Source organism: Lissotriton helveticus, chromosome 7 (genome assembly GCF_964261635.1).
Source record: "Lissotriton helveticus chromosome 7, aLisHel1.1, whole genome shotgun sequence".
NCBI lineage: Eukaryota > Metazoa > Chordata > Amphibia > Caudata > Salamandridae > Lissotriton > Lissotriton helveticus.
In genome coordinates this window covers 143,839,093-143,856,507 of record NC_136068.1, presented here as the reverse complement: position 1 = coordinate 143,856,507, position 17,415 = coordinate 143,839,093, and the positions used below count along the sequence as shown (strand labels likewise).

The following is a 17,415-nucleotide window of genomic DNA, read 5'->3' as shown; positions in this document are numbered from 1 at the left end:
CCCTGCACCCACGACACGGACGCAGAGCCACCGACGCGCATGGGTACTGCTACGCAAAAAAAATCCAGATCCAGTCTGATGCCTGGGGATATTCTAAGGTAAGGAATCTCACTAACGTGTCTCTCAGATTGTAGCGTCAGAGAGCATGCTGATAACACAGCTAAATGTCTAAAATTTAACTCCGATAAAAAGGAGGTACTACTCTTTGGTTAGCAACAATCATTTTGGTCCCCATGCTGGTGGCCTCAAGAATTGGGTACCCTCCCCATCCCGGTGCCAAAGGTGAAAAACCTAGGAGTAGAGTTGGATGTAAAACTTTTCTTTGTGGGTCATGCTAATGCCATTACCTCATGCTTTCTCATCTTTAAATCGCTTAGGAAGGTTTTCCCTTTAAAATCTCTTTGCCAGTTAGTAAGATCCCAGAGTTAAATATGAATCCTGTGCTTACTAAGGTGAATTCAATGTTGGAGACTGGATCACCTACATTTATTTCTCTATGGTAGATCAAATGTATTAAAAATGATGGTATTACCTAAGTTTTCAAAAAATCGTGGCGGCTGTGGTATGCCAGAGTATATGCTGTATTACTGGGCAGCAGTCCTGCAATTCATCAGCCCTCTGGTAGTTGGGGACAGGGCCAAAATTTTGCCCTGCCATCGCCCACCAACTTATGAATTCGAGTCAGGGTATGAGGCTAGTGAATGCTTGGTCAAAACAATAGAACCCAGCTATTTTAAGAAAAACTTAAAAACAAGTTACTTACCTTCGGTAACGCTTTTTCTGGTAGATACAGTATCTGCCTGTGGATTCCTCACCTTGTGAATATCCCCCTTGCGTCAGCAACGTTCGGAATTTTTTCTTTGTAGCACGCCGGCGTCGACGACGTCATAGGAACGCGGCATGGTGCGCGACTCAGTCTGACGTCACCGACCCCTTATTAGGCCTACGTCGGCGTGATGACATCAGTTCCTCCCTTTTTTCCGTGCCTTCGAGGCACACGGACAGACCAATGACAGGAAATATACATATATACAATGTACACAGTACATACAAACCAAAATAGCACACAGTGCATAGCAAAGGTATCAAAACCTAAAATAGATATACAAGTAAAACCAGGTATAGCAGAGTGGACGACGGGGAGGCGGGTGGTTCAGTGAGGAATACACAGGCAGATACTGTAGCTACCAGAAAAAGCGTTACCGAAGGTAAGTAACTTGTTCTTCTGATGGGTACATCTGCCTTGTGGATTCCTCACCTTGTGAATAGAGCCCCCCGGCAGTCCCCACTCCCGGAGGAGGGAGTCCACTCTGCTACACCAGGAAATCTTGGAGGACAGAACGCGCAAAGTGGCCGTCCCTCCTCACCTCGGTATCCAAGCAGTAATGCTTCGCGAAAGTGTGGAGGGAGGCCCAAGTCGCGGCTCTGCAGATGTCCTCAACAGATACACCTCTAGACAATGCAGAAGTAGCAGACCTTGCCCTGGTAGAATGAGCTCTTATACCCTCAGGAGGTCCTTACCCGCCAGGGAGTAGCAAATCTTGATGCACAGGATTATCCATCTGGAAAGTGCGCGCTTGTGCACCGCTCTGCCCTTCCGACAGCCAGCAAAACCAACAAACAGCTGGTCATCCATCCGAAAGTCTTTAGTTCTATCCAGATAAAAAGACACTGCCCTCTTAGGGTCCAGACGGTGCAGTCTCTCTTCCTCCTTAGAAGGGTGAGGGGGAGGAAAGAAGGTAGGAAGGGTAATGGACTGTCCTAGATGGAGGGGAGTTACCACCTTAGGCAGAAAAGCAGCCCTGGTCCTAAGAACCATTCGTTCAGCATGAATGGTCAGGAACGGGGGCTTAGAACTAAGAGCTTGAAGCTCACTCACCCTCCTTGCCGAGGTGATTGCTACTAAGAAGACCGTCTTGAAAGACAAAAGCCTCAAGGGACACTTGCGTAAGGGTTCAAAGGGAGAACCCATCAAGAAAGTCAAGACCAGATTCAAATCCCACTGAGGCACGATAAATGGAGAAGGAGGGAACTTATTAGTAAGCCTCTTCAGAAACCTCAAAACCACTGGAGATTTAAAAAGAGACGGCTGATCCGGCAAGCAAAGAAATGCCGATAACGCCGAAAGGTAACCTTTGATTGTAGCAACAGCAAATCCTTGCTGCGCCAAAGAAAGAGCAAACTGTAAAACATCAGATAAATGAGCCCTCAAAGGATCAACAGCCTTCTACCTACACCAAACAACAAAATTAGACCATCTATACGAATAGATGGACTTGGTGGAGTCACGCCTGGCAGAAAGAATGACATCCACCACATCGTGAGGGAGAGAAAAAGAATTCAGGGTGCCCCGTTCAATCTCCAGGCATGAAGGTGTAATGTCTAGAGGTGGGGGGTGTAGAACCTGCCCCTCCATCTGAGGGAGGAGGTCTGCCCTGAGAGGGAGACGGAGCGGCGGGTGAGAGGAGAGGTGGAGAAGGTCTGTGTACCACACCCTTCTTGGCCAATCCGGAGCGACCAATATGACTTGGGCCCGGTCCTGGCGAATCTTTCTCAGAACCCGAGGAATCAAGGGTATGGGGGGAAACGCGTAAAGGAGTTGATTTCCCCAACTCAACTAAAACGCGTCCCCCAAAGCTCCTTGCATTGGATACTGGAGACTGCAGAATGACAGGCAGGGAGCATTCTCAGGAGTGGCGAACAGGTCCACCCGAGGAGTTCCCCACATCCGAAAGATGTAACGAACAACCTCTGGATGGAGCCTCCACTCGTGGTCGGCAGAGAACTGCCGACGGAGAACGTCTGCACGAACATTCAGAACTCCGGCCAGATGACTTGCCATCAGACAAATCTGATGGTCCTGAACCCAGGACCAGAGACGCAGAGCCTCTCTGCAGAGACACTGCGACCCCACTCCTCCCTGTTTGTTGATGTACCACATCGCGGTCGTGTTGTCCGTCAGGACTTGAATCGACTGACCGCGAAGGGAAGAGAGGAAGGCCTTGAGCGCCAAACGTATCGCCCGTAACTCTAGAAGGTTGATATGAAGCAACCTTTCCTCTGGAGACCAAAGACCTTTGACCTCCAGATCCCCCAGATGAGCACCCCACCCTAGAGTAGATGCATCCGTTATCACTGTGGCCACCGATGGAGGCAGATTGCTTTCCACACTCCACCAAGACAGATCCGCCGCAGTTTCTCTGGAGATCCTCACTGACTCCCTGAGATCTCCGTTGTGCTGATACCACTGCCTGCGGAGGCACCACTGGAGTGTCCTCATGTGCCAGCGTGCATGGTTGACCAACAGAATGCAAGAAGCCATCAGACCAAGCAGACGAAGGTCCTTCAGGACTGGAACAACCGCTCCATTGAAAAACAAAGGAATCATCTCCTGTATGTCGCAAATCCTTTGAGGAGGAGGGAATGCACGACACACAGTAGTGTCCAGTACCGCACCTATGAACAGGTTGCGCTGGGAGGGCACCAGGTGAGACTTGGGCACATTTATCGAAAAACCCAACCTGTGTAACAACTGAGTTGTCTCTTGCAAATGAAGGAGCACCTTCTCTGGCGACTCTGCTTTGATGAGCCAGTCGTCCAGATACGGAAATACAGGAATTGAGATGTGCCGCCACCACTGCCATCACCTTGGTGAAAACTCAAGGCGCAGTAGTAAGTCCAAACGGAAGGACCGCAAACTGGTAGTGCTGCGATCCCACCGTAAAACGGATATACTTTCTGTGCGACTTCAGAATGGGGATGTGAAAATACGCATCCTGCAAGTCGATCGACACCATCCAGTCTTCTTCCAACAGCGCTTGAAGGACCTGCGCAAGAGTGAGCATCTTGAACTTTTCTTGTTTCAGATACAAGTTCAAGATCCTGAGATCCAGGATTGGCCGAAGCCTGCCATTCTTCTTGGGGATCAGAAAATACCGGGAGTAGCATCCCTGACCCCTCTCCTGTTCCGGAACCACCTCTATTGCACCCTTTCTGAACAGTGCCAGGACTTCTTCCTGCAGGAGAAGCAGGTGGTCCTCCGAACAATAACCTTGGCAAGGAGGGTAATTGGGAGGGAACTCCTGGAAAGGAAGAGCATTCCCATTTTCTACGAGATTGAAAACCCAAAGATCTGATGTAACAGATTCCCAATCCCGTAGAAAAGGAGTAAGCCGACCCCCTACTGGACCCACATGATCCGGAATGGCAGATCTAGGGCTGCTTTGCTGTTGTAGGTGGGGGGTGGGTATTAGAGGAGGAAGTAGAGGAGGAAGAGGCTTGACGTCCACGACCCTTCTGTCTACCTCTATAAGACTTGTACAGACGGTTCTGTTGCTGCTGTTGCTGGCCTTGTCTGATGGGACGAAAGGAAGATCTGCCAAAACCCCTGAACTTCCTGGAGGCTTTACCTTTCATCTGCAAGCCCAAAGAACTAGCCGTCGCTTGGCTATCTTTGAACCTTTCCAAAGCCGTATCCGCTTTTTTCCCCAAAAAGACCAACTCCGTCAAAAGGTAAATCCAAAAGAGTAGCCTGTACATCAGCGGAAAACTGAGGACTTTAACCAAGCAGCTCTTCTGGTAGCCACTGAAGAACCCATTACTCTAGCCACAGAATCTGCAGTGTCCATGCCACTCTGAATAACTTGGCGGGCTGCTGCCTGAGTGTCCAAACAACTTCATTAACGTTTTTTCTGTCCTCCTCTGGAAGTTTAGCAGACAATTGTTTGACCGAGTCCATTAGGGCATGCACATATCTACCAAGTAAACAAGTAGCATTTGTTGGTTTTAAAGCCATGCTACCTGAGGAGAAGACCTTCTTAGCGGCTTGATCCAATTTTCTGGAGTCTTTATTTCCAGGAACTTGGGGAAAAGAGCCTGCCGATCTATTCGCACAAGCAGCCTGAACCACCAGACTCTCCGGTGAAGGGTGAGATGACAAGAACTCAGGATCCCCAGGAGCCACCCTATAACATCTCGCCACCGATCTAGAAACTGCAGGTGCAGACAAAGGCTTTTTCCAAACTTCCAGAATTGGCTCGGTCAGAGCTTCAGTGAAAGGTAGAGTTGGCTCAATGACAGAAGAAGGTGAATGTAAAACTTCTGTAAGGATATTAGATTTGAACTCAACCGTTGGTAAAGTTAAGTTTAGCAAATCAGCAGCTTTTCTAATAACCATATGGTATGGTACCACATCCTTGGAGGGTGCATCTGAAACTACAGGTAAACCCCATTCTGGAGAAAGTTCAAGACTGCTTGCAGAATGAAGATCTTCAAAATAATCATCATGTTCTTGAATTTCGCCTTCCTCCACTTCAGGTTCCATATACTCTCTCCTCCAATAGACGTTGGGCTCTACGTCTCGACCACTCCATACGGATCGAAGTCGACGGATCCGGTAACGACTCCGATGGAGTTGGAGCCGGCGTCAGAGGAGCTGGAATAATAGGAGGTAGAGAAACAGGAACCGGCGTCTGGCCTCGATCCACATTTCGAGGTCGCTCCGGAGCCGGCGAAGCCGTGCGCGGAGTCGATGACCTTGGCGGCGCTGAACCGATCCAAGAAGGATATGGAGTCAGCATGAAAGGTAGAAAAGGCGCCGGTGCATAAGCTTGGGGGGACACCCAAGTTAAAAGACAAAGGACCCATAGGACCCGCAGGTGCTCCAGTGGGGTACATTGCCCTCGCATATACTCCATACATAGCATTTAGGAAATGCGATGGATCCTGACCAGGAAAGGAAGGGTAAGAACCCATTGGGGGATTCGTAGGAGGCTGTACTGGATTCACTTCCTCCAGACTTTTTGACTTTCCGGTTCATCCTCCGGAGTCGGAGATTGAGGAACTTCCACGACTTCCTCATGTTCCGAAGCCAGATTCGGATCCAGTACCGGTTCCGGTGTATGCTCGAGATCGTACCGGAGTGGTACCACCAGCAGGAGACGGAGACACAAAGTCTTTGTGATGTTTCCGAGAAGACTTCTTAGAGTCTGAAGACCCCGAATGATGGTGAGAACTATGCTTCTTCCTCTTATGCTTTCTCTTCGAGGAACTCGAAGCATGCCCAGAAGCTGACTTCGATGGTGACTCCGATCTGACCCTCGACCTCAATAGTGACTTCGATCTCGATCGTGACTTCGATCTCGATCGTGACTTCGATCTCGATCTGGAGTGTCTTGATCTCGAAGATCTACCGGCTTCTTTATTTTAAATTTTAGCTAATAAAAGTTTAGCCTCTCGTTCTCGTAGAGCCTTCGGATTCATTTTAGAACAGGATCGACAGCCCTTGACGTCATGATCTTTGTGCGGATCGGTGATTGACATCATCCGGGCACACGAGCCACTGTTTGAATCCAGTTTTCTTCGACAACATCCTCGAAGAACAGAAACAGTAACAGACAAAAAGTAACAAAGTCTCCATCTGTAACTACAGATGATCCCTGAAACAGTTAGCGTCGATGACGCGGAAAAAATGGAACTGATGTCATCACGCCAACGTAGGCCTAATAAGGGGTCGGTGATGTCAGACGGAGTCGCGCGAGATGCCGCGTTCCTATGACGTCGTCCACGACGGCGTGCTACAGAGAAAAAATTCCGAACGTTGCTGACGCAAGGGGGATATTCAGAAGGTGAGGAATCCACAAGGCTGATGCATCGATCAGAATTTAAAATACTTAAGGGTGCATATTCTGTCTGGAAATAGGTTAAGCAACAACTAGGGGTTCCCAACCTGAATGCATATACCCCATTTTCAGCTCCCAGGCTACTCCCAATAATCTTTCGTGATCAAATATCTAATATATGGAAAAAAGGAATTCACTGTTTAGGGGATCTGTGTGATGACAGACAGTTGGCAACATTTGTTGCACTGCAAGCAAAATTTTGTTTGGCCAAACAATTTTTTTTTAAATATCTGCAAATTCGTAGTTATCTTAATACGTTAGGTTCCGGATTTGAACGTCAATTGGTAAAGATCCCCCTCATCGAAAGAATGATGACAAAAACACCTATTGGCCAATTCTATGCACAATTAATTGAGATACTTCCAGATGATGTAGAAATGTGTCAAGGAATATGGGTAATGAAGCTGGGGCAAGAGGGTGTTATCATGGAATCCTTAAGGCTTGCGAACCAAGTTTTGATGACTGGGAGGATGCGTACTCCGCATTATATGGCTATATATGACATGTATTATACTGTAAGATCTCAAAATGGGGGGACATCAGCTGGGACTAAATGCAATAGATGTGGTTTATTTGCTGCAGATGCAGTCCATATGTTTGCGTGTCCCAAATTAGGGGAACTATTCAGTTCAATTGAGCAATTTTTCGGAATAATAATGGGATCACAAGTGTGAATAACCGCGGAATTGGTTCTGATAGGGGTCAGCTCAGACACCTTCGCACATACAAGATCACGTGCAATGGTATCCTTTTTGTTTATCTGTATGGCAGTGGTATGGGTCTGTATTACCAAGGATTGATTCAGCTCTGACCCGCCGACATTCTCGTGCTGGCGATCAAGATTACTAGCCATGTATAATTTGGAATCAGAGACTAAGGGGGGGGGGAGGAAGAGTGCAATGGGTGCCAAGATTTGGGCCGCTATCACAGACTGGATTTAAGTATTCATAGGGGCTAGTTTCTGGTAGAAATTTGTTAAAATGTTATTTACTATTTTGTCTCGGGATACTCAGATTCATATTGTTTGTTCTTTCTTGTTTGACGCTAGTATTTTGCTCCTGTATTTCCCTTGCTGCTTAGTATATTTGCTGATTTTCTTGTGTAAACTGAACTGTACATTCCTTGCATAAAATGGGGAAAAACCAATAAAGAAAAAAGTTAAAAGTTAAAAATAAAAAAGGAAGGTTTACCCTTTAATCCCTTTGCACCTACGCAAAGCAGTGATTACAACACTGGTCTTTTCTAAAATAGATTACAGTAATGGGCTCCTCTTGACTGACCATAAGAAAGCCCTGGACAAACAACAAATGGCCCAAAACTTGGCCACCAGGTTGCTTTTGAGAATTCTAAAACATCAGTCTGTGTCCAAGTCTCTCCCCATACTCCACTGGCTCCAGATTAAAAAGAGGGTTATGTTCAAGTACCTGTGCATAGACCAGTCCAGCTTCTATTAAGCAACTCTTCCATAGTTACATCCCTGCCTGAACCCCTGCATCCCAGGCTAACTTGGTTCTTCCCAAGTTTAAAAGAGCTAACCAGGGAGGCAAGAGCTTTGCAGTGGCCACTGCCAAACTCTGGAATACGATGTCACTAACACTCAAAACTTCAAAAGATCTGCCCACGTTTCGGAAAGCTCTTAAAACCTGGTTATTTAACCACTAGTTTAATATGCTCTTCCACCTCTCCTGTGTTTCACTGATGGCTGTTATGCTTTACCCTGGCCCTGTTTTGGTAGTCAGCGCTTAGACACCCGCGGGTAGTAGCGCGCTTTAGAAATCATAATTTTATTTCATTGTGGGATATGGAAGCTCATTGTTTACAAAACGAAGTGTTCAAATTCATCTTCATTACAATTGTTTATCTGGCTAGAGTTGCATCATTTTCTTTTTACACTGGAGCAGCAAGTTAATTTTAGATTGCCCTATCTTTGAGGTACTTTAAAAGGTCTAATTGGCTATCATTTTGAAGACCACAAATTCAGCAATAAGTCCAGTGTGAAACATTTGTCTCCTTAATAAAATGTACATTTCTAATAAGTCATATTTTGGGGAGGGCTAATCACATGTTCAATCAAGATCCTAGATTGGATTTTCCTGTTTGTTACTTAGAAGTGACAATAATTCTGCCGTCTGTTGCAAATGAGCATACTTCTGGCACCTAGTGTTTGGGGGGGGGGGGGGGGGGGGATCAATACTCACCAGTAAGGCGGGGATTTGTGTACCCCAGTCCTGAAGGAGTTAGACTCCGAAACATGTTGACACACATAGGAGGTGATGCAAATTGTCCTGCACATCATACCTCCGTCTCTTTCACCCTTTTAATAGCGCCAGCCCGGGGGCCCATTAAAGTTTTGTTTATCCCACGAGCCAGGCACTTTTTAACATCACTCGCCGATAACCGCACTACTCACACACATCAATCTAAAACCCTCACACACACCACACAGTTGTTTATAAGTGCTCCCGCGTAGGCGCAGGTCGCAGCACGCCGCATCCCATAGAGGGGTGCAAAGACCCCAATGATGAAGCATGACACCAAGGGGCCTGTTGGTGTGTGAGGGGTATTTTAACAACTTGGGTGTACCCAACCATCGTAAGGAAACCTCTCCATTCTACAAAGTGGATTCATCTTGTTTATATATACACTTACCTAGGGAGAACAAATCCATTTTTTTAATCTCTCCCCACTTTATTCAGGCAGCGCACAGCTGCGGGAGCCCCCTTCTCTCCCTCTTGATACAGAGACACTACCACACACATAATCACATCTCTATCCACATACACACGATGGAGTCAGAACACTGGCTCACCTTTGGCGAGGACGAAATAGATCAAATTTTAACAGCAATTAACCCTTTTGAAGGGCTCAGCAGCACAGAACCTGGTTCCAGTGTAGCTGGCTGGGATGAGTTGACAAACCTGAGGAGAACACAAATCAAGGCAGCACTCCATGGCTTACTAATGACAGAGTACTTGAGAAATAAGATAGCACCACACTGACTCCTGGTTAAAAATGAACCATTCATTTTTCAAAATGACAAGCTCTTCAAAAAAGAATGGTCACTAATATCATGGCACTGTACACGTGACTGGCTGGTGCTGATAGTAAAAACAGCCGCTAGGATCACACAGGAACTTAAGGTAGACATACAGAAAATCGAAGTGCAACTTAAGACATACCAGAAACCAGCAGAACTGAAAAAAAGACTTTATGAACTGAACCAGCAGATGGCAGATTTTGAAATCACTCTGAAACAGTAAATTTAATAAACTGAAAAAGGACAAAGACCGTTTTACCCCTGAGGGAGCCTACCCATACACAAAGGATGGCTACGTCTCCAGGAACAACAATAGCGACAATGACAGTGAAGGCTCTGATTGCGGTTCATCTGGATCTAATTCAAGCAGCAATCAAAGACAGAGGGGAAATCAGAGACGTCAGGGACAACAGTACCAGAGACAAAGAAGGTGGAGAGGGAATCAAACACAACCCTTCTATTCCAAGTATACAGGACCTACCCCCTTTACACCTTACCACTACGGTCCAACACCTACAGGACCGGTCTTTCAACAATGGGTACAGACTTTGATCCCAGTTTTTATAACCCACAGCCTTTTTTAGGGTCACGCCAAGAGGTCGGAACAGGAAGGAGAACACAGTCATGTGGCAAGACTCCGAACAGGAAGACCCCAGAATGAACACGAGGAGCATGACGGGAGCACTCCCGAGCCACCCATCAACCAGCAAGAGGGGGACCTAGTAGTCAACATTACCCCATGGGAACTGACAAACATCCAGAGGACGGTATTAAATAAGGGTCTAGGCTTTGTACCAACGAACAAACTCGACTCTTAAACTCCATACCGAAATGCAAGAATTTATCCGGAAAATCAAATTACAGACCTTCTTTAAAAATAAAGAGAAGACTAAGGACACAGACACAGGTTTAAGACCAAAATCCACCTTCACACCACCTGACACCCTATTACCTATTGAGGTCCTGACCTTTGAGAAGGCAGTGATGAGCGAAATAAAGGCCAGTCAACCCGGACTTTTTTCCAAAATACAAGCCAAGTGGAACGAGAGGCCATTCGGGAGCTGGCCACAAACAAAGATCACGATAAAACCCGCAGATAAAGGGGGAGCGATAGTGGTATAAACTACGACAGCATACAATCAGGAGTTCTTGAGATTGCGGTCTGATAGACGCAATTATAAAATACTATCAGAGGACCCAACTCAGTCACTCAGAATCACGATAGGTGGGATGGTGGAGGAAGCACTGTCACACGACTGGCTGTCAAAGAAGGAAGCAGAATTCCTCATGCAGAAGTTACCAAGGACGCCATACTTCTACTGTATCCCGAAAATACACAAGAACCAGGACAACCCCCCAGGAAGACCCATCGTCTCTGGCATTGGGTCAATCCTTGAACCGCTCTCAAGATTTGCGGATGCCTTCCTCCGCCCTTTAGTACATACCACGGACACTTACCTTAAGGACACCAAGGCGGTCTTGCAACTACTGAAAGACATAAGCATTAACCCAGAAAACCAATTGTTGCCGAGTCTTGACGTGGAAAGCCTCTATACGAGCCTCCCACATGACGAAACACTAGCCATAATCGAGGAGGTCCTATACAGCTCCAACTGGAAGTACCAGACACCAAGAGGAGTAGTGCTTGAGTGCATCTCACTGGCCCTCAAAAAACATTTTTGAATTAAATACCAACATCTACCTCCAGAGCCATGGCACCAGTATGGGGAGCACTTTCGCTCCAAGTCTGGCCGGGCTCCATGTCCATCACAAGGAGACAAATAAAATCCTCCACACCAGCAACCCCTACAGACAGCACATACTCACCTGGAGAAGGTATATCGATGATGTGCTGGTCATCTGGCAAGGGGACCACCTGTCTGTAGCACAATTCATGGAGTGGCTGAATGTTCAAAACCGGTATCTAAGGTTCACCCACTCAGTATCCAACCAAGCCCTGGTTTTCTTTGACCTCAACATCTACCACAAAGAAGGCAGCTTAGAAACAACAACTCATTTCAAGCCTCCCAGTCATCTCCGAACAAACTTACCATACGGACAATTCCTCCGTCTGAGAAGAAACTGCACTGATGTGGCCTGCTATAAATCCCAAGCAGTAGACCTCAAAACAAAACTACAACAGACAATATCCAGACAAAATCATCAACGCAGCCATGAAGAGGGCAAGGAATAACAATAGAGAGGCCCTATTGGAAAACAGGGAACAACCCAGCGAAAATCAAACCAGACCCATGTGTGACAACATAGCACACATTCCAATGAAGTATCGAAAATCGTAAACTAACATTGGCGCATTCGGACGTGTGGAACACTGGATATTGAGAAACCAATGTTTGCTCACAGATGAGGGAAAACCCTCAAGGACATACTAGTCCACACTCGCCCTAAACCTGAACAACAACTGCCACTCGCCCAACATGGTATCCAGAAGCATAACCCCTGTGGCAATTGTGGGAGCTGCCACCTAACCAAAAAAAGTAAACAATTACAATTCAGCAATGGCACTAAGTGGGACCAACGAAGACTAACCAACTGCAACAGTAAAAATGTAGTCTACATGATTACCTGCCCTTGCGGCCTAGAGTACATAGGCATGACCACAAGACCAGTTAAAATACGACTCAGAGCATAAAAGCAACATCCAGTGTAAAAAAAGCACCACCAAAATGGCAACACACTTCCTTGAAACACAACACTGTCAATGATATTTCATGGACAGTAATTGAACAACTGCCCTCAGAGTTGGGACTCTTTGAGAAAGAGCAACGCTGGGTGTTTCGCCTGGGAACCCATATCAGAGGCCTCAATGATGATATTCCATGGGGACAACTTACTTAAACGAACCCCACTCAAAAACCATCATTAGCATTTTCTGCCTGACCGGACATAAATTACCATCGTTAGCCATCCTGGCCGTAAGTGGTAACAAACCAGTTCAGCAGGAAGTAACAATCAACTGAGAATCCCCGTGAAAAGGGTGTCGTGATATGTTACTCACTTTATGACCGCCATTTTTTCTGACTATAAATGTAAATATTAAAACATATACCGATGATGTCCCCAGCCAGTGAAACAACCGGCAGCGCACGCATAAATATCTGTGATAAATTATTGGGTAATTTTAGACTCACAACCCGAGCATGCGCCCATGTACCGGCTTCACATAGAAATGAGCAAGCGGACACTGATTACGTGTATGTATTTTTTGTAAAGTCTCCCGAACTCCTAGGCATGATACGGAGTGCTACCTAAACGAAAGATCAGCATTCTCCAATCACGCAGGCGTGATAGAAGCATAACAAAGCCCATGCGCAAAGGCTTTTCCTTGACGCATGCGCGAGTTTCGCTCTCCACACCAGAGACGCTACACGAGCAACCGGAATACCTATATTAGGCAACATACCAAACTACCAATTACGCACTTAATTGGCAACCAAATCTAGCATTAATAAGGCGACCTAACCCACATACAAGGCACTCTTAAAGGAGCCGCGTATGGGGCAGTCGGGGGGCATTTATCTCGCAGACCTCGTGAGTATATTTATCAACGAGCTTGAACTACCGAACCTACGACAAAGTACTGGAGATACCATGGTTTTTGCAATATTTATAGGTAGCAAACTGGCACGAGCAACCCCTACGTTTTCCGAAGGCTCATGAGGCAACGGATTCTATAAAAAACAGTATGTCTGTTTCTTTTCATGTATTCGGTGCCCTTTCACTGCATTAACCTAAGATCACACAAAGATGCAGTTGGTGCCTTTCACTGCATTAACTGAAGATTCCTGTTCCTCGGACTACACAGAGATGGCGTCCTGCAGAGCCAAAAGCCTGACTCCTAGAGGCTTGCTAGTTTTTAGAGTGTGTGCTTTATGTTTAGTGTGTGTTTGTCTTGTCTGTATCTTTTTTCACATTAGGCACGATTTCATATATAGCATGACAATTCTGTCGAGATCTGAGCCGCACAATTTTGATTATACCCACAGATCACTTTGCCTCTGGATGCTAAGGAGTGGACCACCACAAAAAAAAAAATGTGTCCCCTTCTTTTACAGGTCGGCTATTAAGCAAATTTTGTAGGTACATTGCATAACCTGCACCATATTTTCACTTTTTGTAAATAACATTTTCAAAAGTAGAAAAACGTGAGTAAGGTGGGGATTTGTGTACCCCAGTCCTGAAGAAGGAGTTCAGACTCCGAAACATGTTGACACACACATAGGAGGTGATGCACATTGCCTGCACATCATACCTCCGTCTTTCACCCTTTTAATAGCGCCAGCCCGGGAGCCCATTAAAGTTTTTAGTTTACCCCACGAGCCAGGCACCTTTCAACATCACTCGCCGATAACCTCATAAACAACTATGTGTGGTGTGTGTGAGGGGTTTTAGATTGATGTGTGTGAGTTGTAAGTGCTCCTGCGTAGACGCAGGTCGCAGCACGCCGCATCCCGTAGAGGGGTGCGAAGACCCCAATGATGAAGCATGACACCAAGGGGCCTGTTGGTGTGTGAGGGGTATTTTAACAACTTGGGTGTACTCAATCATTGTAGGGAAACCTCTCCATTCTACAAAGTGGATTCATCTTGTTTATATATACTTACCTAGGGAGAACAAATCCATTTTTTGAATCTCTCCCCCCCTTTATTTACTGAAGTTTAATAGGCCACACAACTATGATGGTTAAAAAAAAAAAAAAAATTTAAAACATGGGGCCACATCATCCAGACCTTGATGCAGGGGCACTGGCAAATTTCTTAATACCAACAGAGCAGCAACACCTGATGTACTAAATAGGCTTATATACAAAACCAACTCAGGAAAAACTTAACACATGGAACTGTAATACCCCTGGACTTTAAACAAGGCCACCTAGTATGGTGTACTTGGAAATTCTACTTGAAAGGGAATAGGAAGTGGCTGACAACGTTTCTACAGTGATGTATGTACACTGCGCATTGACAAATGACTAAAAACTAAGGTTTGAGGGGGGATACGGCAAAAATAAGATTGGAGTCCTATACTAACAAGGTATTGAAAGAATGGTCATCGTTTCCGCTGTTTAATGTCTCATCTATATGGCTGTATTGAGAAACAGTAACATTAAATGAAATAACATCCCATGGCATAGTCTTACCACATCGCTTACAATTTAAAAGATCTACAGGATCACCAGAGTCATTACTGAAGCCAACCCTGGCGGCTCCAACATTAAACCCCTAATAAGATTACTTTTATCACTACATATTGTCAGCAATATTGACATGTTTCCACATAGCCCAAGCAGTGACCTAGAACACTATGTGATGTTGAGTATTACTGTTCCACATTCTTACATCAGTAATTTTTATGTTGAATATTTAAGTGCTCTCCAATGATCAACTACTTCAGATCAAGTCCAGTCTGTTGTGGTGCTCTAAACATAATACCAGGATAGAAGGTTAGCACTTTAATCAGCCACAGATATCAAGATATAATAGCCACGAGAGACTCCTATAAAAACTCTGGCTTAATAGATCCAAACAACAAATGTCAAAATGGACTAGTTAATTCAAATACATACTTTTATTTAGAAACATTTTCAAGTAGAAAAAACCCTGTCAATAAAGTCAAAGTGGAACATGTTTCTTCAGTTAAATGAGCTTTTCAGGGCAACAAAAGTCTAAAAGGCCACATGATAATCAAAAATAGCACCACTGTAGAGGAAACAATGGCTAGTTAATCACATTTTTGGCATTATATATTCTTAACTGACGGGTTTTTTCTCTGGATTCCATACAGATATCATGCATTACACAACTGCTTTATCACCAAGGTTTGCGTTCTACTACATCTTTTAGGACATCTTACCATCATAATTGTTTTAAGCACATCAGGATCAATCAGTCCGAGTACTAGAACCCCCCACCCCTTCCCACCCACCAAAATCCTGCAAGATACATGGAAAGGAATGAATGAAACAGGCTCGACAAATGGCACAAGGAGACAATGCAAGAACAAATCATTTTAAATACAAATATTAAACTCTTGACATAACATAGATATGGGAGGTCGGGTAGGAGAATGAGAAAAACTGCTGACAGCTAAGAAGGGAAACAAATTGTAAAATCAAATTCGTAGGGTGCTAATTCCATCTTATAACTTGCACATACAGTCCTATCTGTGGCCACATAGGAGTGTTCATTTCAGACTGTATGGAAGGTAACTTTGGGAAAATCTTAAAACCACGAGACACTTGCGAGCCTCTAGTTACAGGCATGACGCAGACTTCATTCAAGCCCTTCGATGTGGCCCACGGATCCTTGGGTGTTCTGTGGGAGTAAGACAGTCAATCCTGCGGCACCAGCTTGGAAGCATACTTTAAATACTCTTAAGGCATTTATTTATCAAGAAGTTCCATTTCACTCTGATCTAGCTTAACCATTTCGGCCATCTAGGTCCAATTAACTTCTGTTCCTTAAGCATCCATCACGGCTTGCTTCATGCACCCATGAAATCTCCAACTTTCCTGGCCATCGTCTGCATAAACCATTCTGGATCGACAAAATGCTGACACCTTGCTGCACATACTATACCTGCTAGATGTTAATACTGCTCTAAGAAATGAGAAAAAGCTCCTACTCAAACCCACTGGAAAAGGAGTGAAACTTCAGCAAGTGCACTTTAAGGAGTGAGGTCTTTTGCTTCTGAAAGAAAGTCCTCCGAGAATAATAAAAAAGGGAATATTTTTACAGATAAGCACATGATTTGGGGTGAAGAATTCCGATGATAGCTAGGCTGTTTTGATGGGCATTAATATTCCTCTTGTTCTTCTGGTGGCGCTCCTTCATCTGGTACCACAAAACCCTCCTAAAAATGCAAAAGTAATTTAATTACTTAAGTGCAACATGTTTGGCTCTTTGCCTTAAATTCAAGGACAAAACTCAAACAAAATAAAGTTACTAGCCCAAACAGTGTGTGGCAAACTGGGATAGGACAGTCTACACCAAAGAAGAGTATTGTGCTCTATTGTTTAAATGAAAGCAACAAAACACTAAACCAAATAAATCCAAAAAAAGGTAAATTACCAGGAATGTATTGATTTGGAAAGGAGATGGGGCAGGTGAAGTACATTCAATGCAGAGGACCACTATGAACCAATGATCACTCCACTTAATGCATAATATATCCTGCTCATCCTAATACTAACTAGGCTACAAATTCAAATGATATACACCAGTGGCCTTGGTGCAATGTGGCAGGTTGTTAAGCTATAAAAAATCTCCTAGTGTATTAAGGGGAGTCTGGGATTACGGTAGGAGAGCTAAGCAGGTTGGGCAAGCCTAGGATTTGGACTGGTACTCCATAGGTCCACCAGTATCTTAAGAAAAAGTTACTTTCTTTCAGTAACAGTATTTGCTGGATACTATATATTTCAGCAGATTGCTCAGTTTCCGGTGCCAGGCTAGATCATGAACCTAGACCCCAAGTAACAGCTCTTCGGTGCCAAACTCTGCCCATCCAAAAAGTGACAAAGAAAAAACGTGTCAACTGGCACTTTTGCCCATGTCCTACTGAGGCTAGTGGAGAAGAATCAAGAAAACAAAATGACTGCAACATGCAGAACCTGGGATCTTTTCTCACTGGGGAGTCCGACAGAATGTTCGGAATCTTTGGAAATAAAAAGTATCCACAAGA

At 45.1% G+C, this 17,415-nt stretch overlaps 1 protein-coding gene across 9 annotated transcripts in view; it reads right to left on the bottom strand.

Annotated features, from left to right (window-relative positions):
• Positions 1-17,415, bottom strand: part of MAPRE1 (microtubule associated protein RP/EB family member 1) — a 121,127-nt gene that overhangs the window by 33,132 nt on the left and 70,580 nt on the right. For 8 of the 9 annotated variants that reach the window (XM_078651803.1, XM_078651808.1, XM_078651810.1 and 5 more), the window contains one exon: positions 15,289-16,587. The exons of the other annotated variant lie outside the window; for it this stretch is intronic. In XM_078651803.1, the coding sequence (XP_078507929.1) occupies positions 16,531-16,587 (57 nt within the window). In that variant the 3' untranslated portion in view covers positions 15,289-16,530. Of the gene's footprint in view, positions 1-15,288; positions 16,588-17,415 lie in introns of those variants that run through there. 9 annotated transcript variants of the gene reach the window in all.